At 42.7% G+C, this 27,767-nt stretch overlaps 1 protein-coding gene across 1 annotated transcript; it reads left to right on the forward strand.

Moving 5' to 3' along the window:
- The first annotated feature begins 323 nt into the window (after positions 1-323).
- Positions 324-27,559, forward strand: pamr1b (peptidase domain containing associated with muscle regeneration 1b). Its single transcript, XM_053427827.1, has 14 exons — positions 324-560; positions 7,457-7,633; positions 8,688-8,813; positions 9,364-9,478; positions 17,260-17,477; positions 18,126-18,233; positions 20,483-20,653; positions 20,814-21,005; positions 21,232-22,074; positions 22,151-22,327; positions 23,336-23,402; positions 23,549-23,775; positions 25,855-26,213; positions 26,936-27,559. The coding sequence occupies exons 1-14, from the start codon at positions 407-409 to the stop codon at positions 27,497-27,499; spliced, it is 3,498 nt and encodes a 1,165-aa protein (XP_053283802.1). The 5' UTR covers positions 324-406; the 3' UTR covers positions 27,500-27,559.
- Positions 27,560-27,767: the final 208 nt, after the last annotated feature.

Below are 27,767 nucleotides of genomic sequence, written 5' to 3' on the forward strand. Positions count from 1 at the left end.
TGAAGCGGTCATCAATTTTATCACCGCATCGTTTACCTTGAAAAGTTTGGCCGGCACTTAGTGTAGAGCATAAGCCGGTCTTACGCATGTGTGTGAGTGCGTGCAGGCGTGTGCGTGTGACTGACACCATAATGACTTAAGCATAAAGCCCTGAAGCCTGCTTTCATGCATGAGCACTGACGTCGTGCTCGGAGCGGAGTGAGGGGAGTATTTGGGAAACCACTGCAAGTGGAACTCCTTGCGAGGCTGGTCTGTAACCTGAAGCCAAAGAGAAGCGAGAGAGAGAGAGAGAGAGAGAGAGAGAGAGAGAGAGAGACAGACAGAGCGAGGGGAGGGAAGGACTGCAGGGCCGAGAGAAGGTGATGTCAGCTGAGTTCAGAAAGTAAACAGAGTTCCAGGCTGCAGCATGATGTCTGCGGGACGGGGACTGCAGCTGGGGCAAACCCACAGGGGCACAATCCCCCGGACCAGCACCTTTATCTCGGGGAAGGAGGGCTGGCTCCTCTTCATCTCCCTCTTCATCTTCACCTCATTACCCCAGGGGAGAGCCTGGCCCTATGGTAAGACACTGACCAAGACTTTACCTCTTTTTTTACTGCTCTTCATTTTCCTCACTCACCTTACTTCACATCCTCTTGGTTTATGTTCTTTGTTCTCAAAAAGCCGGCATCAGCACTATCTCCATCCCCTCTTCCCTTCTATGCTTTGAACGCACAACAACTCTCAGAGAGGCTTGTAAAAGAAAACCCAACTTTTTACAGTGATGGAAAAAACATACTTTCTTTTCAGGCTGCAAAGACGTACAGCGAAGTCTGTCTTTACAACTTGTATTATGTAATACAGAGTTTGTTTATTGTCCTATTTAAAAAAGGACAACTACTCATCACAGCCGTTTTTTTTTGTGAGAGTTTAAAGTGAAAATACTTTTTCTCCTCTTGATAGAAAAAAAAAAACAAAATCAAAACACAGAGTTGGATGTTGCAACACATTCCTGAAGGTGAAATGAAGCAAAATAAGGCTGTTGAATCTTGGCACTTGATCCCGGTCGTGCTCTCAGGGATCAACATGGTCTCTGATTGTTTATCCTCAGTGACCAATTGAAGTGCTGCAGGAAGACGTGAGTCACGTTTGAGTCGATCACGCCGACTGCCGTCATGTGTGCAAGCGTATACACCGTCTCCTTGACACCTAACCAAACCCCCCCCCCCCCGCCCTCTGGCTGATTCCCTCCTGCACAGCAACCACGCAGCAAAATAATACCCTCAATTTGTAGTGTGGCTGAGTGTGGCAAAGGGCTGGGCAGCGTGCAGCTGTGTTCAACTCGAATGATTCAGAGGCTTCTGGGAGTTTTACCTTCTCATGCTATTGTCAGCTGAGTCACTGACTCTGCACTGCTTGTTTTGTATTCGTGTTTAATCAGCTGGTGATGGATGGCTTCTGTTGAGCAACCTTTTCCTTGTTTACATCCAAATCCCAACGTCACGGGAGTGTTGGTTTTTGTGAGCGTGTGTGTTATTTGAATCTGTGCAAGTTCTGCTGTCCCCACTGGGGCTTTTTTTTATCTATGTAAGGCTTCCTGTTCAGGATACCCCACCTACATCAATCCTGAGATGCCCCGTTCTTCTGATACACTCTGCTGATTGTGTTTATATAAAGTCCACAGGGAAGTTGTCAGGGCTTCAGTGGGCAGTCGGGAACAAAGATCAACATTAAAGCAATGGCATTAGACTGGAGAGAGATCTGGGCTCAGAGTTTAGTTACAAGAAGGAAAACAAAGCCACTTAATGAGCATTTGGAAAAATGACATGTCAGACAAGTTTCAAACTGTGCCACAAAACCAAATGTCTTGTGTTCGACCTTCATATTATAGTGCGTATACATATCACCTTAGTGGATAACACGATGATAGCTTATTTTATTGGGTTTGTGGTTTCCTATAGTCGGGGGAAGTTTATTTAAAGCCAGCTACAGGATGAGCACTGGTATCGGGTCTACATTCAGATACACAATATTCATAGAGCTCCTCCGGGGGTTTCCCTTGTCCATGATGGCTAAATCACTCTGACCTCAAAATACCAGACAGCTGCTGTGGGCAGGACGCAAAAGGAATTGTACTTTAGCTCATACATGCACACGTGTGCACTCACAGCTAGTTTCCATGTGAAATAAACTCCGCTCTGTCGGGAGGAAACTCTTCAGAACTAGATAAACAGTCATTTGTCATTCTTTTGTCTGGGACCTTTTTCTGACAAAAGTTCTCCCTCAGATATATATATAAGTTTTAGGCTGTTGAAGTTTTCAAAAAGAAACTATTTTAATGTTGTGTCGGGTTGTGTGCTTTCATTATCCAAACTGTTTTCAGCACTTTTCAAATGAGAGGCAAATGCATTAAACCAGACCGTTACCTTGATTACAATTATATTCCTGTGTTTGTGGTTCCTTTGCGCTTTTGCGTATTTGTCAGGGTGGTGGTTGTCTGCAGGAGGCATTCTTTCATTTTTACAACATGTTTTTTCAATACACTTTCTCGACACTGGTGGTTTTAAACCATGTTTCTTGAATGGATAAAGGAGTTTTGGTTATCGGACCTAGATCACAAGTTATCAGAGAATAAAGCTGAGCAAACACATCAACGCCCGAGACGTCCCGTGGCTGCAGTAATGCTAAAACTCTTTAACTTATTTAATCTGAAACTGCTTTATTCTGTGTTTTTACTGGATTAACTCACTCGGTCTGTTTGTTTTAAAGTGGAGGAAGATAATTCAGCTCCCAGTAAAAACGTCCTTACAGGGAGAAGCTGATTGCAGTGGTGGTGTAGACAACAACTGCCATGATCCCACATGAGTGCACAGCATCACCATATTCCGTCTTTTGTTAAGAGACACTTTAGTGAAAGAAAATAAATTGTGTGTGTTTTAATTACACTAATATGACCTAATAAAGTAATAAGGAAAGTGAAAGTCTCTCCATTGCTAGATGCCAATATGAGTGCGTGACAAAATATGTATTTTTTGGGGTCAATTCCCAATAGGTTGAACTATTTCTTTGACAGCAATGACAGATCCACAGCATTGTGTTGTCTTTTTGATGAGCGTGTTGAGCTCATCCTAGAGTTCTCACTGGGCTTCACTCTGCAGCATATGTCTGGCTTTGTGTGGAGTTATAAATAGCTGAGTGGTGTGGAGCAAGACAAGACAATATCGAAGTTGATAAGATGCAGTTTCTGAGCCGGGAAAAGCAAAGAAACTGAGAGTAAGCAGTTTAAATGCCACAGATATCCTTGTGCACTGCTGCGTCCTTGATAACATTTAGATATCAAATTACACACGTTTTTTTTGTGAGGCTCTGAAGGCCTCGCCTGGTTATGAATGGTAACTGGGTCAGAAGTGGATGCTGGTGTGAAATCACAACTAATAAAAAGGCAGATGCTGACCTTTGTGGTTTATTCTCAGCGGACTTCAGTTGCAGCCAGAACGCATTGATACAGACTCACTGTCAAGGTCGACCTGGCACCTTGCAGCACATTTCCAGCTTCATATTTTCACAGAGATTCACAACTGAGTGAAAAACAACGTCCTTGTCAGAAGTCTGAGGTTTGCCGTGACTCTCTTACAGTTTAGTGGATCTGCGGGTCAGTAAGGTCAGACGTAAAGGTCACTGAGGCCGCTTGTCTTGCCTCAGGTGATAACGACGTCAGTGTCTGGATCCACATCAGGGGAGTGCGGCCGAGACATGCCGACTAACAAGCTGGGCCTGTACAGCCTCTGACTGCGTGGAGGCTCTTTGTGACATATCCATCAAACCCTGGAGGTTCTGTCATGATGTCCGCATCGTTCCTACTTTCTTTGCTGTGGCTTCTTGGCGAGCAAGTTAGGGCGTACGTTCAGAGGAGTTCAGCATCTGCTATGGAATGGAAAAAACAGATGCTTACTTACATCAGACCAGGAAAGCCAATGAACCCACACAAAACCCTGTACAGCTACAAAACTGTGGGGGATCATATGTTTGTGATGTGCTGTTAAAGTGTGTTCATATGGCTTCCTCGCTCTCTCTCTCTCTCTCCCTCTCTCCCTTTCTCTCTCTCGCTCTCTCTCTCTCTCTGACACACACACACATACTTGTTTTGTGTTCACTGTGGAAACCATCAGACATATCATAACAAGGCGCAATACAGAAGCAAATGTTGTGATCAGATGTGTTTTTCTTTCTTTCTATACACCCTCTATTAAAACTGTCAACACTTCCCTTTTGCAAGTACAACCGCAGTCTTGGGTTAAATTACAGGTCTCGGGGAACAGAACATTATGTAAGCAATGTTCATCGGCATAGTGACGCTTGTTTTCACCTTTAATATTATACTGTCTGTACATGCAGAAGACATTTAATACAATGTTGTGCTGTTTGCACCAATGTCCACTCGTCCCTGTGCACGTGCAGCTCCACACCTGTTCAGACCTAAACTGCTGTAAAAATCCCACTTTAAGTTGTTACTGTCCAGTGTGTAGTTAGCTGCAGGTGTTGACCTGGAAGCCTCGCAGATGTGTCTTTAACAAGGTGGCAAACTTAGCTGGGTTGAAATGAGTGAATGCAAATAGCTGGGCCTCAGGCCAAAGCACGGCTAATTAAAAATGACCCGCCAATTTTAGTAACCGCTGAACATTTATTATTGAGTTGAGCAGCAGTCAAAGAAAATGTAATAGATTAACTATTAAAGATGCATTTCAGTGTGTGAAACATGTGAGTCACATTTCAGACACGAACATAACGGCCTTATCAGCAGAGCTCGGTGTCAGCAAACAAAATCTCTGCAGTGTTTTCAGAGTGAAAACTCTGCTGCCCGTGTTTATTACCCTGACAATTGAGCATAGAGGGGGAAAAGCTTGTTGCAATCTGGAAACTAATCATGAGTACATGTCGTTGACTGTCTGAGGTCACACAAAATATGTTTTTCTATCCCATGTTATTATATTCTAAATCAGGGCCTTCAAGTAGGAGTGAGCCGAGGGCACTTAGAGCCACAGGATGTCATTTCTGTGACGAAGGGCAATCCGCACAGCAGCAAGCCATCTGATGACATAACAGAGCATCTCATAAAGTCCTTTGACTCTTTCATGTTTATGTCCAATAACTCCAGTTTCACAAGCTGTCAGGCCAATGTGTCCTTTACAGACCTCAGTGAGGAAACACAGAGGTGGGTGGGAGATGATCAGCACCTCCCAGTCCCCATGTGGCAGGTCATCACACCTTATAAACACTGGACTAATAATCATCAGAGGGTAACAAGCGATACCAGGTCCCAGGCTGAAGAGTCAAACTGTCCAGTAACAGTCAATAATCCCTGGGGTCCAACATATATAATTTGGGTCATGTTGCAATCATAACAAAAGCAATAGTTGTCTGAAATGTAGCTGCTCAGTAGGTCTATACTTTAATCAAACAATCAGTAGCTTTACTGTTTCATCAGTGATGTTTTATTTTTAACTGGATTTGGTGAACCAGGGGGCGGCACGGTGGTGCAGTGGTTAACACAGTCAGCTCACAGCAACAAGGTGCCTGGCTCGAAATGAAGGCAGCCAGTTCTTCCCAGGTCTGCATGGAGTTTCTCCAGGTGGCTTCCTCCCAGAGTCTAAAGCTGATTATTGTTTGGAGACTCTGACTTGCCAGTAGGTGTGAATCTGAGTGAATGATTGTCTGTGTCTGTTGGCTCTGTGATCTACCTCTTGCCCAGTACCAGCTGGAATTGACTCCTGCTCTCCCTGCAACCCTCAAAGAACAAGCTGTATAGATGGATTATGTAGTGCTGCATTGATTTTGATCTTTATTGGAATCTTGTTGAGACTTTAAGTGTGAATATGAATTAGTTAGTTAGTCTCTGTGTGTTTCTTAAATGTTTTCCTTCTCTTTGCACTCACTGTGAAGTACATAACTGTTCCTTCGTCTCATCAAAACAGACTTTCTCTCAGCACGCAGGCCGTGCTCATGCCTGGGATGTTTGTGGTTATGACATATGATCAAAATAATGCACGCGAAAAAACAGAAAATCTGACATCTTACATTCGTTTTGACCGCAGTTAACTATTACCGGTGGTTGTTGTGGTGGAATGGGCGTTGTGGAAGTGACGGGTGTGTGTTGGCTTCATACTGATGGACATTTAATCCGTCCCGAGACCCACCACACGCCATGGCACGGAGAGGGCAGACTCGCCCACATGTTGTTACTGGCTCTGCTGAACATGGTCTCAGGGTATAACACAAATAAAGCTGAGTCCATGCTATCAAAACAACAAATGACCCCAGCAACAGAGGAACCATAAAACAGCCTGAAACTGTTTAATGAGGCACAAAACCCTGTCCCGAGGAAAACCCGCGATAAACTTGACCTAGTGGCGTTTCACAACCTACTTCCTGCGTGATTAATGTCAACGTGCACGTCATCCCTCAGTGTCAGAGAGAGAGAGAGAGAGAGAGAGAGAGAGAGAGAGAGAGAGAGAGATGCAGAGATTCTCGCTGGACTGAGATACAATTTATGATATCACTTATGTAGAAGGTGCAGTGCAGGCGACACACGCTATTGCAACACAACACTGTGGCGTCAAGCGACCTCAAAGACATTATTCATGTGTTGCTTTGCAAGCCTCTGTCTTAAATTCTTCATATCCAAAGTCTTATGTAAACAGTAAATAAATGTAGCGTGCAACTGCAATTTTGCAAACAAAGCCAGCATGCAGCGAGTGTGTTGGCCTGTTTTTCAGAGAGGAAAATTAATAGTGGGCGTCTATTGTTGAGGCCAGAGAAGTTATCGTGATTGCAGGGTGCATCCAGACTGCTGCAACGATGCGCTGCCAAGTTTAAAGTGCAGCTTCTGTTAGTTCTCAGTCCACATCTGCCAGGAGAGAATTTCCACTTGTCTGTTTCAGCTTAAAACCGATTGTTACATAATTATAACCACTCGGGCATAAAGTTCCTCAAATCGCTGGTTTCCACTTCAATTAATCATCACATTAATCGGGTAGAAACTCAAAAGAAGAAGCTTGATGCACCTTATGATAAATTCTTTGATTCTCTTTTTCCTTGGGAGCGACTTTATTGTTGATCTTTGTTTTCAGATCCAACATAGGATGAGAACACGCAGAGGAGGTAAAGTATTGCGACTCGCCCCCCCGTAAAGAGGAGCTTGCAACCACATGGCAGTGGAAACAACCAGGGAGCAGGAGCTGGGATAAACACTGAACTCGCCAAAATCCTTCCACTGCTTCTCAACCTTCTGCTGACCATGACCCATGTGTGCTCACACTTTCCCACAAGGCCGAATATATCACATCTGATGTCTTTTCTCCATGCTTGACTCATCTCTCTATTTCTGTCCACTTATGAAACGACGGTTACATAAACTTGCTTCTTTTCTTTTTGCGTGAGCCTGTTCGAGTTGCTGACTCTGAGGTGTCGTCTCCTTTAGATTACAGATACTTGTACAACCACTGCCCGGGCCCAGAATGGAACGTCCTGTGCAGGAGCTGCTGTGAGTACGACGTGATTCGCTGCAAGTGCCCGCTCCAGGGGACTCCGGTGGGCTACGCCGTGCCCTGCTGTCGCAACGCCATCAACGAGTGTGACCCCTGCATCGTCCATCCAGGTATAGAGACAACATGAACATGGAATAATTACTCCCTCATCTCTCACTCTCCTTTTTAGTTGTCAGAATTAAGCACTCTCTTTATTACGGTGTGCACATCTGTTCATTTAGCCGCTGAGAATTCAGAGTTGAATATCTGCCATCAGACTGAGTGCGGCCTATCGGCTGCACAGCTGTTTGCATTGTAGCCTGACAACCAGTGTGACAGAAAGAGTGAAAATCACTTCTGTATGCAAGTCTGATCTAATTTCCTGGCCAACTTCACATTGACTCCCTCGCTAGACTTACTGGCAGAATCCCTGTGAACTGGCTCAGAGGGAGAGTGTGATCACACTTTCAAAGAGGGTTGTAAATCTTTGTGCTTTTTTATGCTCACAGATGAGCACATCATTGTCTGGTGTGAAGCGTGTACGGTGCATAAAAAGAATACAGTCACCTGGAGACGTCTGCTCTGCAAGACATGTGCTGCGGCTCATGTATTGAAACTCTTCACGCTCTTTTCCTACATGCCGTTTGCCTATATCAGCATGTCATGTTGTCTTCACAGCTTGAATACTCTCATGTTTTGCTTTATGAGGGGAAAAAAACAGCTGTTCAGAATTCAATAGATACTTGAACGTCATTTTTGCTGTAAAACAGGCAGAAAAATGTAGCTTAGAACCACAACGACCAATCATAAATCCCCATGTGTACATCCTCGGCGCATGTTGTTGTTGTTAAGATTCATACCTGTGCTCAGGTTGAACGTTGCTTTTCAACTCCCGGTGGACAGAGCAGCCTCTTAAGTGAAAATCCATCCTTCCATGAAACCACGTCACATGGTTTTCTCACCGTACCTATTTTAGGAAGCAGCTGTGGTGGAGAAAGATGAGCTCAGTGAGTTAACCAGAGCTAACGTTGAGGAAATGGATATTAATGCAAAGTGTGCCCAACTCTGACAAACAATAGCAGCTGAAAGACCTAATGTGATTTGTTTGTGCCTGTTGTCTTCTGGCTTTTTTTCAGTCCGGCTCCTGTTTTACACCAATTTCTCTCCTGGCTCTGCTTCTTTCAGGTTGCAGTGTGTTCGAGAACTGTAAGCGCTGCAACAATGGGACGTGGGCCCCGAGGGATGACTTCTTCATTAACGGAAAATACTGCACCGAGTGTCGGCCCGGCTGGTCTGGTGGAGATTGCATGAGTGAGTCTCTTCACTCTCCTAATTACGGCTCCTACACAGCTTCGCTATAAATAATTTCTCTCTATAGGCTAAATGAATGTACTTCCTTTGCTTCCCTGCTGATTTGTCTCCTGTGCCAATTTGGAAGGCGGCCATATGCCCAGGAGATTTTCCACGAGGAGCTGAATGACAAGTCAGAGTCAACATTCAGGAATCCCATAAAACAATTTAATGTGCTACACTTGGACACTGACTATAGCTCTCTCAATATGGAAATATTCGGCTACGGGGCACAAGAGGAATACATTTAATTAAAAGCAGGAACCTGGACAGGCAGCTGGAAGTGTTTGTTGGCCCAGTGCATATTGTGTTTATGCTTGTTTACGTCCATGAACACAACACAGGACATTTACAGGGCCCTTGGAATCTTAAATGTAATTACCTTTGGTTTGAATGGTAACCAAGGCAGCTCAATGTTTATGGCTAGAATTATAATTAAGGTCTAATTTACAACTGCTGAAATTTCAGTGGTTCCCCGTCGCCGCACAACGTAAGTTCCTGTGTGTTTCAGAGTGTGGGGGAGTAGTCCGTAAACGACAGGGGCACTTGGTGCTGGAGAGTTACCCCAACAATGCTCGGTGTGAGTGGACCATACAGGTGGACCGGCCCTTCACCATAGAACTCAGGTTTGTGTACTTGACCTCATTTCAAAAAATCTTTCCAAATCAGTTAGGTATCATATCATGAGCAGGTTCAGTGATACTACTAAAATCGTACTACTTAGCTAAATGCCATCATTTTGACGTTGTAGTAGGTTTAACATTTGCTATATTTTACGATCATAGCTTATAGCTTAATATTAGCATTTGTTAGCATGCTCGTATTAGCACAAATAACAGTCCGATTGGTTACTTTTTTTACTTATTTAATTTACAAAATAAAAGGGCGTTCAGACAACACATATCTCGAAAATGAAACAAATCTTGAATCCACTTGTTTATCCGGATCCGCTCCAAAATGTACTGGGTTCTTGCTTCTTCCTTGGGTCATGCCTCATCCCTAAACCAAATTTTATTGATTGAGTAATTTCTGCATAATCCTGCTACCAAACTAAACCCGTTTTTAGACAGGAAGATTGGAAAATGTTGGGAAAACGTTTTAGAGTTTGCTTTTTTACATATGAAGAACACAGCAGGAGATTGTCCAAGCCATATGTGTTCACAACAACAGGAAATAATCCAGATCATTCAGGAAACTGGGCCTAACTGGAAACTAGCTCTAACTGGGTAGAGCATGTACATGTATGGCACCACTTTTTCATTTCGAGATCGATCTAGTTTTTCTTTGAGTGGTCGATCCACTGACAGGAAAACAAACCAACATTTAAATCTTTTCAGTCATTTAAGCATTAAAAGAGTCCAGTATCCCTCCTTAGTGAAAAATCACAAGAATTTGCTTTGTTTAGTTTTTATTTAATTTACTTCCTGTTTTAGAATTCCTTAAAACCACAGAGAAGCCCTTTATGTTACACACCAGCCAAACAAGCATAGTTTAAGGATAAATGTGTCTGTGGAAACTCTAGGATACAGGGAATCTTTGTGTTAGTACAGTCCAGGTCACCACAGGTTAATCTGGCATTAAAACCACCACTTTTTTCATTGTCCATCTGTGATAGTTCTTAACGGCTGGCCCACTCAGTCAACTTTCCCCTCGGTTCAGATATTTCTGCTAAGATATACGTCGCAGGCTGGTGGCAAGTCGACAACAGAGTTTGGAAGCCGCAACACCCCCGTTTAGTTTATTCAGGAAAGTTATTACTTTTCAGTCCTGTGATAGTTTTCTATTTCTGTCATTTTCTCCATTACACATGCAGCGTTTCTACAGGCGAGCGCTTGTGCCGGGCTTTAACAGGAACAAAAGCTCCATACAGTTAAGATTCAGGCTGAGCGTGTCGTGCAGATGCCAGCTGTTTGTTGTGTGCATTAAAGTAAGTGGTTTAATAAAATATTTTCTCATAAAGCTTTGCAATAAACCATGAACTGTGACATATGTACAGTATATGTCGGGGCCAAATGCATTTAATAAGGAAACTTATCAAGAAAGGCATGACTAATATTTAAATGTTGTATTTTTATACCCTGCAGTTATGACATAAAACCAATAAAACCTCTGAATGAGAATGCGCAGCTGAGATAAGCGATAGACAGGTGGAAAGTTATTAGTAGGGTCTATTTTTAATATATTTCTTTGTCTTTACCACAGTACAACCTCGTCACAGGCAACATGTACTGAATTACAACTGGCATTAATTGTTGGAGCCGCTGCAGGCTCGCATGTAGCTTCACCGCAAATCGTATTAGTCCACGCTTCCCTGACCAGAGGGTCTGTGATAAAGAATACAATTAGAGGATTAGGGAGCATGTCATTGTTTTCTGTGAAGTTCATCATTCCTTCATGTCTCTTCCCGTCTGAGGCCAAGGGAATTACATCTGAAATCACATAAAAGAGGGGAAAGGAGACTCCATTCGTGTTTTTCCTAATCCCGCCGGCAGCCATCTCAATGTCACACTCTAACTGCAACCAAACAACTCATGAAAGTGTGTGTACATTTCTTCCTTCCTTCCAGAGGTCCTGACTGTATTAAAGCACACAAAGACATGCAAACATATTACCCTGAAATCCCACACCAGTAATTACCAGTGCAAACGACTTGCTTTGGAAATAATGTTGTGCAATCAACATGTGTATTCAGGGCTGATGGATATATTTTATGGACGCTTAATGAAAAAACACGAGATGCCTGTTTAAACTGGGAAGACTGTTAATCGGCAGTAATTACTTTACTCACCAATTGCATAAATGTTACGGGTAGTCATATGTGCACTTCTGCAATTTAATGGGCACATAATGAGCGTTAAAGATAACTGATCTATTAAATATAGGCATCCGAAAATTCTTGAGAAAGAAACGCATCTCTTTTTGGTTTCGGAATGTACTGTACCTTTTTATATTTGCTGCCAAGTGCGCTTCACATTTAATGATAGCCCAAATATTTTTAAGGTAGTCAGTTCACACAGAGATATTGTGTTATTACTTGCCTTTACCTGTCACAGTCATGATCTCAGTCAGGTGACTCTTTTGGGCTGAAGGCTACATCTCTGAACATCCATGTGTTCATTACTGTTTATTCATTACTGGTTGGCTAGGGGGAGTGTGACTGACTGAAGCTACACCATAGGTCAGCCAATGAGACCTAGATTTCCCCCCCTGGACTTTATATAAATATGGATGACGTGTCTCTTCTTCAATCCAGAATTGAAGAAGAGAGAATGTGAACTCTGCCATCATGCGCCTTTGGAGACTCAGTCTGCACAGTAACAATTGGGGGATGTAGCTGTGGTAGCAAGTTCTCTGCGACACATCTGACCAATCACTTGAACATACATCAGCGTGATAAGAACTTCCCAAAATAACAAATGTCCCCTCCACTAACATGGAGGTGGTGGGATTTATGACCAATACTTTAGCCAGCCACCAGGGGGATGATCGAGACTCTATGTCCATCTTTATACTCATTTCAAGGACAAAAAGAGAAAACGTCTGCCTTCTTTTGTCATGTCGCATGTAAAGCACAGTTTATAATGAAATACACACGAGGACATCTGAACTGAACAGAACCATTGTTAATGCTACACCTGCTATAACCTGTCACACATGTCTGCTGTGATAGAGGTTTACTGTGGTTTCTTAACATTTTTATCCACGTCCTTGGTTTTGCAAATTGCTCAAGTTTTGCCCTGGTTCTTCTCCCCAGGAGCTAACATCTTAGCTCCCATGAATCTTTGTTCCACTTAAAGAGAACTGTTGACTGCTGTGGTGCCTGGTAAAAAAAATTAGACACATTTAACGCCACATTAAGATCAGTAAACTACGCAATTGTGGGCAAATCACACTCAGCTGTTAATATAATCAGGAGCTGTCATTATTGTTCATTACCAGTTTGCTCGCGGGAGGTTTTTTAAAGCTCCGGTACCTCGATGCCAGCTGGTGTGGCACTGCCAAGGAACACAGGTGAGCTCATGATCCACAGAAAATAGCAGGAATACAACGGAGCCATCAGCAGAACACATCTTTTTTTTTTTTTTTTTTTTTTTAACAATATATTTATTGAGTTTTACATATAAGAAACATACATTCAAACATTTATAAACATACAAACGTTTATGAACACCCCCAACCCACAATCAAACACTCAGGGTAAGGAAAAAAAGGCAGAAATTAAAAAAACTTAAATGAGATTAAATAAAATAATAATAAAAATATAATAATAAATGGAAGTAAATAAAGACAGAAATATACAAATACAAATAAATAAAATAAAATTCCAATCAATCAAATCAAAAGCCTAGATAAAATAACGTTCTCTTATTCATAATATTAGTTAGATACTATTAATATTCATCCCATTAGGTGCTGCTATTTTATTCTGTTTCACTCATTAATTCAACTTGGTCGCTTTCCAAAAATTGCATGAAGGTGTCCCATATCTCCTTGAATTTACTGTTTTCCCTCTGACCACATATGTTAATTTCTCCAAGGCAAGGCAAGAAGCCATTTCCCTTAGCCACATTGCAGTTGTAGGACTGTCCACACTCTTCCATCTCAAAGCGATCACTCTCCTGGCTTGAAGCATACACAGGTTAATCAAAGGTGCTGTCTTTCGGCTTGGTACAAAGTGATTAGGATAGATAGCTAATATACAGAACTTTGACTCAAGAGGGACCTCTATGGCAGCTATACGTGTGACCAGGTTAACTGTATTCTTCCAAAACAACTGCATTTTTGGGCATTCCCACATACAGTGCAACAGTGTGCCAACATAAACATTGCATTTAGGACAATTATCAGGAATGTCAGGGTTAAACTTATTGAGTTTCACAGGTGTGACATATGTCCTGAACAACCATTTATACTGTAACAGTTTCAATGCAGTGTTAATCGTCTGCGTTTGTGCTTTTAAGCAAGTATTTTTCCACTCAACCTCAGTGATATCTACTCGTAGATCGTCCCTCCAGGCATTAAGTCTGGAGTGTGAGGTGTCTATAGATTTGGATCTCAGCATAGTATACAATAATGCCATTTGTCTTCGATTATTTCCACTCTTTACAATAATACTCTCTGTATCTGAGAGGGGCGGCTCCAGTAAGCTGTGGGTCTGTGATGTTATAAAGCTTCTTAACTGTAAATATTTAAAATAGTGTTTTCTAGGGATCCCATATCTATGAACCAGCTGATCAAAAGTCATTAGTTTCCCTTCTACATATAAATCCGCTATTTTGCCCAAACCCTTTTCTGCCCATTGTTTGAATCCACCATCAGCTCTACCAGGAACAAAGCTGTCATTGCCCCATATCGGGGAGAATTGGGAGAGTTTGGGTGCATCCCCAACATAAGCATGCGCTTCATGCCATACAGAGAGGGTATTCTTAACAAATGGATTTTTCGTCTGTTTCTTGAGTATCTTAATAGGAGCAGAATACATATATGATTGAAGAGGTAAACCGTATGTTGCAGTGCGTTCGATAGCTATCCATGCTGGGGGGTCAGAGGAGAAGTAAAACATAGCTGTGCGCAGCTGTACTGCCCAATAGTACCATTGTAGGTTAGGTAGCTGAAGCCCCCCTCTGTCGTAGGGAAGATACAGTAAGGAGAGCCGCAGTCTTGGACGCCTGTTATTCCATACAAAATTTGAGAACAATTTCCTAAGATTACAGAAAAAAGTTTGTGAAAGTGGGAGAGGGATCGATTGAAATAAATAAAGGAATTTAGGGAGGATTGACATTTTAATTATATTAATACGGCCTAACATAGAGATCGGCATTGATATCCACCTACTCAAAGATTCGCTTGTGAATTGTACTATGGGATCATAGTTGAGAGCGACTATATTCTCAATTTCCGGGACTATTTTGATTCCTAAATATGTAAATCCCTCCTGGGTAACTGAAAAGGGGGTAACTACTTTGGGGTTTTGTCTTTCATGTTCATTCAGAAATAGTATGGCTGACTTTGAACTATTAACTTTGTAGCCAGAGAATTCTCCAAACGATTTGATTAGGTCAGCGAGTGTTGGAATAGATGTATTCAAGTTGGACAAATAGATAACAACATCATCCGCAAAGAGCGAAATAATATGCTCCAGTTCTCCTATTTTAATACCAAAGATTTTTGGATGCTGCCGGATGGCCAAGGCCAGGGGTTCAATAGCAAACAAAAACAGAAGGGGCGACAAAGGACAGCCTTGTCGCGTGCCTCGGTGAAGACTAAAGGTCTGTGATATGAGGTTGTTTGTTATTATTTCTGCTGTTGGTTCTGTATATAAAAGTTTCACCCATTTAAGGTACTTTTCTCCCATACCAAACCTTGCCAAGACCTCCATCAAATATTTCCATTCAATCCTGTCGAAGGCCTTCTCAGCATCCAACGATAGGATTGCATTATCTTTGGCATCACGCCTTTCATGTAATATATTCAATACTCTACGTATATTATGAAATGCCTGGCGTCCAAGAACAAAACCATTCTGATCATTCGAAATTAGGGATGGAACACATATCTCTAGTCTCCTAGCCAAGGCCTTGCATAATATCTTTGTGTCGCAGCACATTAAAGATAGGGGGCGATAGGATCCCCTTTCTGTTGGTGACTTGCCAGGCTTTGGTACCAAGGTAATTAGTGCAGACCGTAAGGATGGGGGCAGGATTCCTGATTCATATGCCTCTTCGAACATTTTTAGCAGTGGAGGGAGCAATTTTTCTGGAAACAATTTATAAATCTCAATAGGTATCCCATCCGGCCCTGGGGTTTTTCCACTTCTCATGTTCTGCACAGCTTCTAACATTTCCTTAACCGTAAATAGTTTATCCAGTTCAGTCTTGTCCTGATCTGTTATAGTCGGGATATCTAATTGGTCTAAGAATTCAATCTGTGACTGCGTGTTCTCTGGATATTCTGATTGATAAAGGGATTCATAAAATGTTCTAAAGGAGGAGTTTACTGCAGCTGGGTCTATTGCCATATTTCCATTTTCTAATCTAATTGAATTAATAGCTCTATCTGTTTGCATTCTTTTAATTCTCCATGCAAGGAGCTTCCCTGCTTTGTCACCTTCGTCATAGTAGGATTGTTTCAACCAAAGAAGATTTGCGGCAATTTTGTTAGTGGAAAGCTCTTTGTAGCTCTCAACAGAAGAAAAGAAGCTCTCAACAGAAGAAGCTCTTTATGTTTCTCTGGGCTATCATTTTGATATAAATCTAACTCCAAAAATTTTATCTGAGTCTCAAGATTGATTAGTTCTTCAAAATGGGACTTAGATTTAAAGCTTGTATAGTTTATGATCATGCCTCTAATGTAAGCTTTAAATGCTTCCCATTTTACACTTGCACTTGTTTGATCTGTATTCAACTGGAAGTAGATGTCAATGTTATCACCAAGAAATTTAACAAATTTAGGGTCTTGCAGCCATTTGGTTTGAAAGCGCCATCTAGGGGGACATCGTGTAAGCCTTGGCATATGAAGGGTTAGAGAGATGGGGGCATGGTCGGATAGAACTATACTATCATAACCACATTCGTTTACCTGGGGTAGTAAACTCATGGAGATCAAAAAATAGTCAATACGTGATGATGTTTTATGAGTACTGGAATAACACGAATACTCCTTTCTGCTGGGATGGAACTTTCTCCAGACCTCAATTAAGTTAAGATCATCTATAGACTGTAGCAAGAGCTTTCTAGTATGAGGATGAGTGGTGTCAATGCCTGAAGAGCGATCGTTAACGGGATCTAGCACATAGTTATAGTCACCACCAATTACATATTTTCCAGGCATAGACGATATAGTAAGAAAGAGACTCCTAAAAAAAGAGTGATTGTCCTCATTAGGTCCATAAATGTTGACCAACGTAATTTGGACTTCTAAAATTGTTCCCTGCAAAATAATATATCTGCCAGCTGATATATTATGCTGATGACTTCAGCACTTGACCTTTCCTCTGCAGCCGCCTCCGACGCAGCTTCCATGCTAGCCGCAGCTGAGCTAGCTTTAGCTTGTGGAGTAGACGGTGGTAGTTTCAATGTCGTTGAGTTTGGCTGAGCTGCTTTCTGGGCTTTGGTGTTGACCATAATGCTGGCTGGAAGTATTCTGTTAGAGTATGAACGGCTTAAGCTGTTTGTGATCTGTTTAACACAATAACCAGTAAGTTAGCCTCGGAGCCTCGCTGAGATGCGTCTTACCAACGTCACACCATAACCGGAAGTTCAGCAGAACACATCTACTCATATTTCCTTCACTTCACTGTCATATTGATAAAATTCTTCAAGGTGAAATCAATGAAAAGCACAAATCATTTCCAATGTGGACTAGTTTTCTAGCTTTGTTTTCCATATTCTTCCCTTGGTGCCAACAGGATTATGATGATGAGTCTGGAGTTCCACCATTCCTGTCGCTATGACTTCGTGGAGGTCCGAGATGGCGACAGCCTCAACTCGCGTGTGATTGGTCGATACTGCGGGAGCAACAGGCCGGCCCTGATTCAGAGCTCCGGCAACAGTTTACACATACTCTTTGTGTCCGATGGTTACAAGAACTTTGATGGGTTCTTCGCCACCTTTCAGGAGACCTCAGGTTGGTCAAATACCAATAACAGTCAATTAAAATAATGCTAATCATATTAATTATGGTAATGATTTGTATCTACTTCTACATAAGGAGCCTTCGTGATATAATGCATTACCTACCCAAAACCTGATCCCCTTTCTGCAGTCATAGCCCAGGATATATTGTAATTATTGTTTAATTACATTTGAATCATTAATATGTAAGCATTGATTCTAAAACAGTATCTCCACAGTCCAGAGTATCTAATGACAGCTACAGATTTCGGCAAAAGCTTACAGACCACTGGCAAAAGTTTGCTCAGCCCCAAATGTCCTCACTTTCCATAAATGACCTCACTCTCAAGGTTTTAAACTCAAAAGCAGACACACACGTGCACTTTGTGCTCAAACTGTGCATGTATTCCACTCTTGCCAAAGCCAGATCTAGTAAAAGTAAACAGAGGCTCTCTGTGTAGAAATGTCCACACATCTTCACAAATGAAAAGTCAACACTACAGTTAAATTGCACCAGCTTTAACTTTAAATCCCTTAGAGTAGCTTGGTGTTTACAGCCATCTTTTGATATAGAGATTCTGTCATTCTGCAGCTTATAAATTTAGCATTTCTTTTTTTTATTGTACCCTAATGACATATGATTGCACGTGTGTGTTTACAGCCTGCAGCTCTTCTCCCTGCCTGCACGATGGGACTTGTATCCTGGACAGTTCTACCGCCTATCACTGTGCTTGTCTGGCTGGCTACACAGGCAACAGGTGTGAGGAAGGTGAGTCTGACATAACTGAAATCCCTCAAGTCTGATCATCCTTAAGAAATACTGATATTTCATATTTGAGGGGAAAAATAACCTGCAGGTTCTACGCCAACGGTATAACTGTGGGAATGACTTGAATATTCCATCCCATGAAGCCCCCGGAGGCACATTTGTACTGACCAATAACAGAATTGATTTAATAGTTTTCATCTGAAATCAGACAACCAGTGACAAAATGAATCAGTGAGATTTACTTCATATTGAAATCCCATTTTTACTGTTGGTGACTCAGTTATAAAGGAGAGCTCTGTGGTTTCCCCCCCGGCCATGATCGATAGTCTTGGCCAATCAGCTTTTTGAGAAAATAACAAATATGTTATACTTATGAAATTATACGGCACTGGGTCAACGAATGTATGAGCTCATGCTGCTGGGGACAGGAACCGGCAGAGGAATTTCATGAAAGGGGGAAAGTAGTCCAACAAATATCTGGAGGTTTAAAGCTGAGGTTGAGGAAAAAAAACAGTATTTCTGAATTTGGTAACTATTTTGCTTTCTGAGGATAGTCGCTGTGTAAGTCATGTAGGGTACTGCCCCCTCAGGGTGTGGCTGCAGGTATTTTGGCCTTCAAGCTAATTTATTTACGAGCTTCTGGACCTGAACATGTTTATTTTTGTACCTCGCTCAAGATCCAGCAATAACAGACCTCCTGATCCCATGTCCCGTTTTCCTTTATGGTGTCGTTTTCAGGGCTAACTTCGAGTCTATGAAACTGATGGAGAAACAATTCCACTTATATAACAGCTTTTATCTGCCAGCTAGTTTTCATAGGAGGAGACACCTGTTAAATAAAAGGAGGAGTCGGTTGTTTTCATTGGACACAGTGTGCATTCATCTGTGTTCCCAGGAATCATTACAGCTGTTAATTTCAATGGAGCTGAGCTGGAAAAACACTAATGACTCACATTTTGCAGGGGAAACGTAGTCTACATTTTTCTGCCCCAGAGTCGGATGGAGAATTTTAAGTATGAACCTGACATCAGACATATTATACGTCTGCAATAATCAACCTGTCAACTGCAGTAATCCTGAGCTGACACTTATTCTGCCACAGAGAATCTGACACGTTATCACAGAAACTGGAGATAGGGAATAAATTCTCTCCTCGGCACAGTTTTAATCTGTTTTGGAGTGCAGCGTTCAGCATAGCTTCCAGGGTATTTATGAAAGGAATAATGATTCACTTACAATATGTGTGTTCACATTCCACCTTAATAACTCCAGACTCATCTCATTCTGTCTGCGCGCAAAGTCTGACATGGAAAATGGATCATTCAGCAAAACACATGAATGCCCGCAGCACTTTCAGGGTTCTTCAGCATAAAAAAACAACAAAAACAAAACAAAGGTCAGCTACAGTTTACTCCTCTGTTTTTTGGCTGGGCAGCAGATTTCTCAAATCCCCCCAGGGACTGAAGGTTGGAAATGTCGTATGGCACAAACGCAGAGATTATAGGGAGGGTTCCTTGGTTTGGAGCTATAAAACCACAGATCTCATCTTAATTGGATGATAACTGTAGTGTTGACACATGTGTTTGAGTTCTTGTGACTTCAGTTGTGGGTGGCAAAGAACTGTTCCACAACGTTTGTGCGCAAATTCACAATTTGCCATAGAAATAAAACCAATCCACCCAGAAACAGCACATCACAACATGCTAAAGGAATTACACAATTTCCCCATTTATGACGTAGTTCTGTTTGCTGTAGGCCGTCATATAACGGAGCCACACGCGCAATTCCAGAACCACACGACCGATCTTTACTTCCCCACTTCGTAAAAATCTACTTTTACAACATTGGAAAAGTGAACAGCTTTTATTGCATCTACTTCGTCCTCATTTACAAGGAGTGTGTTCACGCCTTCTGCTATGAGTCGTTCACACTTCACCTGAACGGGTGAAGCTGTTTATTAAAGAGCAGCTAAGGGCGCTCTGGAAATGTTTAAATGAAGAGTAATGGGTCTGAGAGCCTCGGTTTGTCGGGTACCTGTCTCAACTGGGATCTCCAGAGGGGAATGAACTCACTGAAGGTTTATTTGTTTGTTTCTTTACAGCCGGAAGGTGTAGTAAACTGATGTTAAAGGGATGCTCGAAATGTTTCTTAAATCATTTATGCATGCTCCTCTTTGAATTGAAGAAAAAGGAAAGTAGGACAACATGTCTTCATACGTAAACTGTGCCCCTGCCTGTTTTTCCACACAGTGGTGGGATGCCGCAGGCCTCCGGTGCCAACCCATGGATCCACAGAGGGTGTGTTTCATCACTCGGGGGCGCGCATCACTTTCCATTGCGACGCTGGGTTCGAGCTGCGGGGGGTTCATACTGGCATCTGCCTAAGCGACGGCACCTGGAGTGTGCCTGCCCCGGAGTGCGGTAAGACAATGATGTGAATTGTTTATTCGATTAAAATGTGGGGATCTGGAAAACTTGTGTGTGTGTGTGTGTGTCATCTGCTGGTAGTTGGAGGTCATTCACATTCCCCCAGAGATGCTGCTGATTTTGGAAAAAGTCTGATGTTCTTTCCTGTCTCCAGTGCCAGTGGAAAGAGTCTGTCCTCTACCACGCAAGCCAACACACGGGGACCACTTCTTGGTTTATGGACCCAATGACGTCCTCATTGCGCTACAGTACCTGTGCTACCAACCCTATGAACTCAGCGGGACGTCCCAGAGAACGTGTCTCCCTAACAACACCTGGAGTGGGATGCCTCCTCTTTGCACCAAAGGTCAGTGCAATATCTGTTATTCCAGAGAAAATGGCTGAGTCACTGCAAATAGTTTATTTTGCAATCCTTTTTTGAAAGGGTAGCCACTTTTAATGGATAGGAGAAAATTAGTCAGTGCCTCGAGTCGTTCAGTCTGATGAGCCAGACTTGAACAAAACAGATTTGCAATCAGCAGCTAAATGAACAATCCAGCAATGATCTGTTTTTTTATGTTCTCTGCCCACAGTGAATAACACGCTCACTGAGACAGAAAAGGATAAAGACAAAGAGATAAACAGTAACAAAGATACCGACGAATCTAAAGAGAAGGGCCCAGACAACACTGCTGGAAAAAAAGAAAGCGCTGGAGGGAAAGATATAAATACTGAGCATGGGAATACAACAGCAGTCGACGCCGAAGATAAATATACCGGGACCCTTCCAGAGAAACCTGTGGCCGAGGATAGGAATGAAGGAGAGCTGGAGGAAAGAAATACTGGGTCACGGAAACCTACTGGGGGCAGCCAAGATAAGGTGGATGGTGAAGAGCCGGATAACAGCCTGAACACAGTTGAAAAAGAGGAAACTGAGGGGGCAAAGCCACCTGAGAAAAAAGATGGCAGCCCAGACACAAAAAAGACGGATACCACAGAGACGGTTGTGACAAAAGACAAAGGACAGGAAGAGAAGGAAAGAAAAGAGGAGCAGGTGAATGGGAAAAGGGATAAGGACAAAGTGGGCCCCAATGATACCAAGCAGAGGACGGTCACATCGGAGGGGGAGAACACAGTGGAGATATTTGAACTGGAAATGACAAAGAACAACACAGTTACAACTGATGTGAAGGACTCAAAGAAAGAGAATAACACCATAGCTTCTCCAGATCCCGGGAGGAGAACCATTCCCTCTCGGGTCAACGTTACTCAGTTCACTCTGTACAGGGCTGGAGGTGAGGGAAATGGGAAACCAAAAGAAAAACCAACAATTGAAGGGGATAAAACAGCTGAGAAAACAAAAGAGGAGTTGGATAAAGAGAAGGAGAAGGAGAAGGAGAAGGAGAAGGAGAAAGAGATCAACCAAAGCTTCTCCGGTAAGTAAAAACGCTCTCTAAAATGCAAAGTACCACATTTTTCTTTGACCTTCACCTCACTGTTCCCCTCCTGCAGAGAAGAGCTGCCCTCCTCTCCCCCGACTGCACCACGGCTACCACCAGGTGGCGCCAGGGCTGGAGCCTGAGACTCTGGAGTTCTCCTGTAACCACTCATACGCTCTCAGTGGTGACGCCCGACGCACCTGCCAGGCAGACGGAACCTGGAGTGGCAAACAACCCGTCTGTCTCAGAGGTTCCGTCATAGTCAATGATTCATAAATTCGCTGTTGAGAAACTGGTGGTGGGCACGTATCTGTAGATTTGTAGAGCACATGTATCATTTGGACTGTTATTTCATTAGTGATTGGGAACCACTTTCTAATAAGGTGTGTTTTCTAAAGATTGATAAGTACTAACATACTTCACACTCAGCGTTTTATTCCCAAATGATTATCTGATAAATTATCATGGGTTTCATGTTGTATTGAATCGTGTAGTTCAAAACAGCCAGGGTTCTGAAAAGCTAAACGCAAAATAAATGCTAAATGTCAATGTTAAATGCCAGCGAGTAAATGATTCTGCTGTACAGCGATCCATCAAGTCCGGAGCTGTAAATGTTAATTAGTTCTTAATGGATTTTGGTCTGTCGGCTCTGCAGCTCAACTTTCCTGATGAGCAGAAGCTTGTTCTGTACAGCAGCAAAAAACTTGCAAAACTGTTCTTAGGGTTAGACAAAGAAGAAACCAACAAGATATAAAGTTTTTATTTTAGTGGGCTCAAGATGTGATAGTATGGGATTTATTTTATTTAGGGACAGAGCCAAGCTAACTGTTTTTAAATTTTTCACTTGTTTTTATGCAAGGTTAGGCTGATATACAGAAATGTGAGTGGTGAGGTAAGGTAAGACAAGACAAGGTAGGGACAAGATAAAGGTGGAGACAAGATAAGATAGAGATAAGATAAAGTAGAGACAAGATAAGATAGCTATAAGATAAGGTGGAGACAAGATATGATAGAGATGAGTTAATGTAGACACAAATTAAGATAGAGCTATGATAAGGTAAAGATAAAATAAGTCGATTCCACGCTGGGGAAATTCATAGTATAAAAAAGAATGAAATAGCCAATAAAACATATAGAGAATAGGTTTATAAGGTACATCAGATCTTCTCAAGCTGTGTCAATAGATTATATAATAAGTATTGGTGTTTTTATTGTGTGTTTTATGAGTGTATGTTCATATATGTGTGTTTATTTGTAGCATGCCGGGAGCTCAAAGTGTCAGAACTGGTCAAACAGAGAGTTCTGCCACCTCAGACACCATCCAGGTATTTGTAACCAACACTTTACGAGCTGTAGTGGCGTAATGACGACTCTCGTATCATTGGTCAGTTTTCTACACTCACATTAAAAAGTATTAAAAAGTTAATGTCTTCTGCAAACCCCCCACTCGCTCTTCCTCCTCTCCCCTCAGGAAGACACCTGTGCTCAAGCTCTTCTGGGCCTCCGTGATGGGCCCTCAGCCGCAGGCCCCCACTAAAAGCCCCCCGGTGCCTCCCCAGCTGTCCCAGGGCTTCCACCCCCTCTACACACAGATAGAGTACGAGTGCGCTTCTCCGTTCTACCACCACTCCGGCAGTTCTCGCCGCACTTGCTTGAAGACGGGGAAATGGAGCGGGCGTCATGTTTCCTGCTCACCAGGTGAGGGCAGCAGAGGCCTGCTAGATGAGAGCACCCACAGGAAACACACTGGCTCATACAAACAGTGATAGATTTAAGGAAAACCCAACATAGTGTGTTTTTGATAAAGCGATGGGCCATCACAAGTCGCCAGAACAACTCCAGTTCCAAGTTTTTGGCTCTGATCCGGAAAAATAGGACATGATTCCTTCAAACCACTTTCCCCGCATGTGGTGTCTCGATGATGTTGGTGGAGAGTCCGGTCAAATGTCCACTAGGGGTACACGCACAGCGGCACTGTCTAAAATTACAGTTCACTCCCTCTTAATTGGTGACGTTGAGCATTACCTTGTCAGCTTCTTCACCCATCTCACAGGGATCGTTGTGAGCCAGAGAGCTGCAGGCCTCTCATTACGACTCTGTGAAAGCTCCCTCAGCAGCTGAGTAGAAAGGCCATTAGCCCACATGTTCGGCAGAGCTGTGAGGAACAGAGAGAAGAGTCTGACAGCAGCTTGGTTTCCTCCAGGCTGTGATCAAATGTACAGCTAATACACGTGGCTCCTGTCGATTGAAACTCATCAACAGCAACATCCGTCAAAATAATGTTGATTGAAATATACTTTATTTTTATGGCACTTTGCTAAATACGTACTTCACAAAAGGCAAGACAGGTGCATTATCGTACACAGGTAATTCAATGTGCTTTATGGAAATAAATTGGGTAAAGTAAAGATCAGAAGTATAAAAAAACTCAAAGAACAAACTACAAATCAGGTTGTTTATTTAAAGTGCAGGATTAGGTGATCAAGCTAAGGCCCTGGAGTGCAGGTTATGGTTGGGGCAGATAATAAGCAAAACACAAAATCAATCAAAATGGATTCCTTAATTAATTCAGAAAAATGTATACAAGATCATTGAAGACTTTCCAGTGGAAGTTTTTAAAAAGGACTTAAAAGATAAAGATGAAAAAGATGAGAAAGTCCTTCCAGAGCTTCGGGTCCAGAGTAGAAAGGCTCTGTCCCCTTCATCTTTCAACATGGTAAACCTCTGGCCGAGGGTCTAAAGCAACGCGAAGGTTCATATGGTATAATAAAATACTTAATATAATCAGGAGCCAGGGCTTTAAAGTGATGGACAATATCGAGTGAGTGGAACGTGGCTGAAACAGGTGCAATAAAACAGTTGGTTTGCAGAAATCAAAAAGTTTGAACACAGATGTTTGCACTTTGTCCCAGATGATGATAAAATAACAGCGTATCTATGACCCAGCAGTTGTATCATTGATTTAAATAGGAAGTCTCTTTTTTACACAACAGCAGTACACACTTGTTGGGTTTAGTCTAATACCTGGTTTCATATGATTTCAAATAGTTTGGTTGCACTTGAACAATATATACAGCACATGGTGGGAAAGACTGTAAATCCATTCAGACCAGGCCCTCCTAATTTGTTTGGTTTTTCAAATGTTTCTACAGCCATTATAAACTAGTCTCATACCATGAAACCAATGGGTTCCCTCGGCTTCTTTCACTCGCTGCCAGGACTAATCACACAAGGAAGGAGACTCTTCATGCTCTTTATCTCACTCTTTATCTGAGTGGTTTCCTGCTCTGTGCCGAGTGGAAGAAATCAGACTTAATCAGTATTTGTAGCAATCACAAAATGGCCTGTTTGTTCGGATTCCCAACCTGAAGAGGTGGTGGGTCTGTGGGCAGCCGTAATGAAGAAGCTCTGAAAACATTCTATCATTCTGGTTGAAACCTGAGACCTTATCTCTTACATTGAAACATTTTGGCGACGGTACAAATAATAAATCGAAACGTACATTTATATTTAAGGCCTATTTAGACCTTTTCTTTCAGATTCAATACATTAAGGGTTCTCTCACATTTTACAAGATCGTATGGAAAAACTGGGTGTTTTATGTGTTGCTTCATCCGTGCCACTGCTTTGCATTTTGGCAAACACTGTTTAAAATACAAGCTTAGTGCCATAGCGAGGAATGTTGACACAGTCTCTGTTCAAGTCTAATTTTTCCCTGCTGCCCACCCCCCCCATGATCATGCTTTCTCTCTCATCCTGTCACCTCCTCTTCGGAAGTGTGTGGGAAGCATCCAACCTTTGACCAAGAGAGGCCGGCAGAGGCTCACTGGCCTTGGCTGGCAGCCATCTACCGCCGCTCCACCAAAGGCGTAAAGACCAAGGTGACCAAGGCAGACAGCCTGGCAGGGTCCCTGAAGAAGGATGGCGGAGCAGGAACTGGCAGCCGCGATCAGGCTGCTGACTGGCAGCTGGTGTGCAGCGGGGCTCTGGTCAACCAAAGGAGCGTGGTGGTTGCGGCCCACTGTGTGACAGAGCTGGGGAAGGTGTATCCTCTGGATGCAGCCAAGATCAAGGTGGTGGTGGGGAAGCATTATCGTGATGACCGCAGGGAAAGTAAAGGTCTCCAGCACCTGAGGGTAAGCTTCTTGAAAAACAACACAGACAACATTTCACTACATCTTACTTATAACAAAGGTTCAATAAATATTGTTTGATGTCATATTTACATCACAAATTACATTACATTACAAATAAACACAAAATCATGGACTTCGATAGTTTTCAGCTGTTTTTGGATGTCTGTCTAATCTTTAAGGTTCTGAACGGTCTAGCCCCTCCACCATTACAGAATTTTATAAAGAAGAAATCCCCTACAATAAATACACGAGCACTAACTAGAGGTGACTGCGAAATACAACGCCGCAAGACCAAATTTGGTCAAATGGTGGTGTCCATCAGAGGAACACAGTCCTGGAATATATTACCAACACATGTTAGAGACTGTGCCACTTACACCACCTTTAGAAAAAACCTTAAACAGTGGTTAGTAGCAAGCCAGACCTGCTCTCATATGTAACCTTTGGTCATTCTAATTTTTTAACATGGACTCTTGATATGGGGACCTATTTTGTGTGTAAAAGTGTTTTTTTAATCTATTTTGTATACTGATATGTTGTTTTTATGTTCTTGACTTGCCTTAGGACAACGGATGAAAATTAGCAATTAAGCTAACTCCGGCATATTTATATTGATGCTCTGGCTGACATATTGATTAATGTGCACTGTCCTAATCAAATAAATAAATAATAATAATATTTCTTTTAAAATTGCACAATAAATGTGTCTGTTTGTCCTCTAGGTGGCCTCCATTGCAATTCATCCACACTATGACCCCAATATTCTGGACTCTGACATTGCTGTGGTCAAGTTACTGGACAAAGCGAGGATTGGGGAGAAGGTCCAGCCCCTCTGCTTCTCGGAAACCCAGGGAGAGGTGACCTCCGGACACGGGCTGGTCACAGGCTGGTCCCCACTGCCCGATTCCAGTTTAGGCGCTGATGAGAAGGCGAGGGTTGGGCTCGTGCGCCTTGCCGATGTGGTCCCTTGTGAGCAGCAGTACGCTCGTAACGGCGTGCCGGTCAGCGTCACAGAGAACATGCTGTGTGCCAGCCAGAAGCCAGACTATGGACCCTCTAACATATGCCCCTCTGACACTGGGGGAATCCTCGTTCTCCCTGCGCTCTCCGACAACCAGCAGCCCCCTCTGAGCTTAACACCGGTGCAGGGCCAGAACAAAGGGCTGTGGAGGCTCCTGGGACTGGTCAGCTTTGGTTATGACCATGGGGAGTGCAATCCCGACCTTTACACAGTCTACACACATGCGACCAACTTCAAAGTATGGATAGAGAGCAACATGAAATAAACATCATACTCGCTGCCACACCAGGTCTCCCCCCCCCCCCCCCCCATACTTCAAAAATATAAAAATATTAAAATGCCTTTATATCTCACCGTCCTATCCCTTCAGTTTTCTGTCTATTCATCATTTCTATTCATGTGTTTTTTAGTTTAATGCACAAGGGCATTTTCCTTCTAAATGCAGAAGTAACACTGGACAACACAGTGATCTAACTGAAGGGGGTGCTAACGCATTAGATGTGCTGGAGAATCAACCTTTGAAACGAGAAGAC

Source organism: Pleuronectes platessa, chromosome 7 (genome assembly GCF_947347685.1).
Source record: "Pleuronectes platessa chromosome 7, fPlePla1.1, whole genome shotgun sequence".
NCBI lineage: Eukaryota > Metazoa > Chordata > Actinopteri > Pleuronectiformes > Pleuronectidae > Pleuronectes > Pleuronectes platessa.

What these genes read in the sequence shown, in the direction of transcription:
- pamr1b (XM_053427827.1), top strand. Translation starts at nt 407, where the DNA reads ATGATGTCTGCGGGACGGGGACTGCAGCTGGGGCAAACCCACAGGGGC. An exon ending in CCCTTCACCATAGAACTCAG is followed by an intron (nt 9,479 to 17,259) that starts GTTTGTGTACTT and finishes TGGTGCCAACAG; the next exon opens with GATTATGATGATGAGTCTGG. An exon ending in AAGGTCTCCAGCACCTGAGG is followed by an intron (nt 26,214 to 26,935) that starts GTAAGCTTCTTG and finishes TTTGTCCTCTAG; the next exon opens with GTGGCCTCCATTGCAATTCA.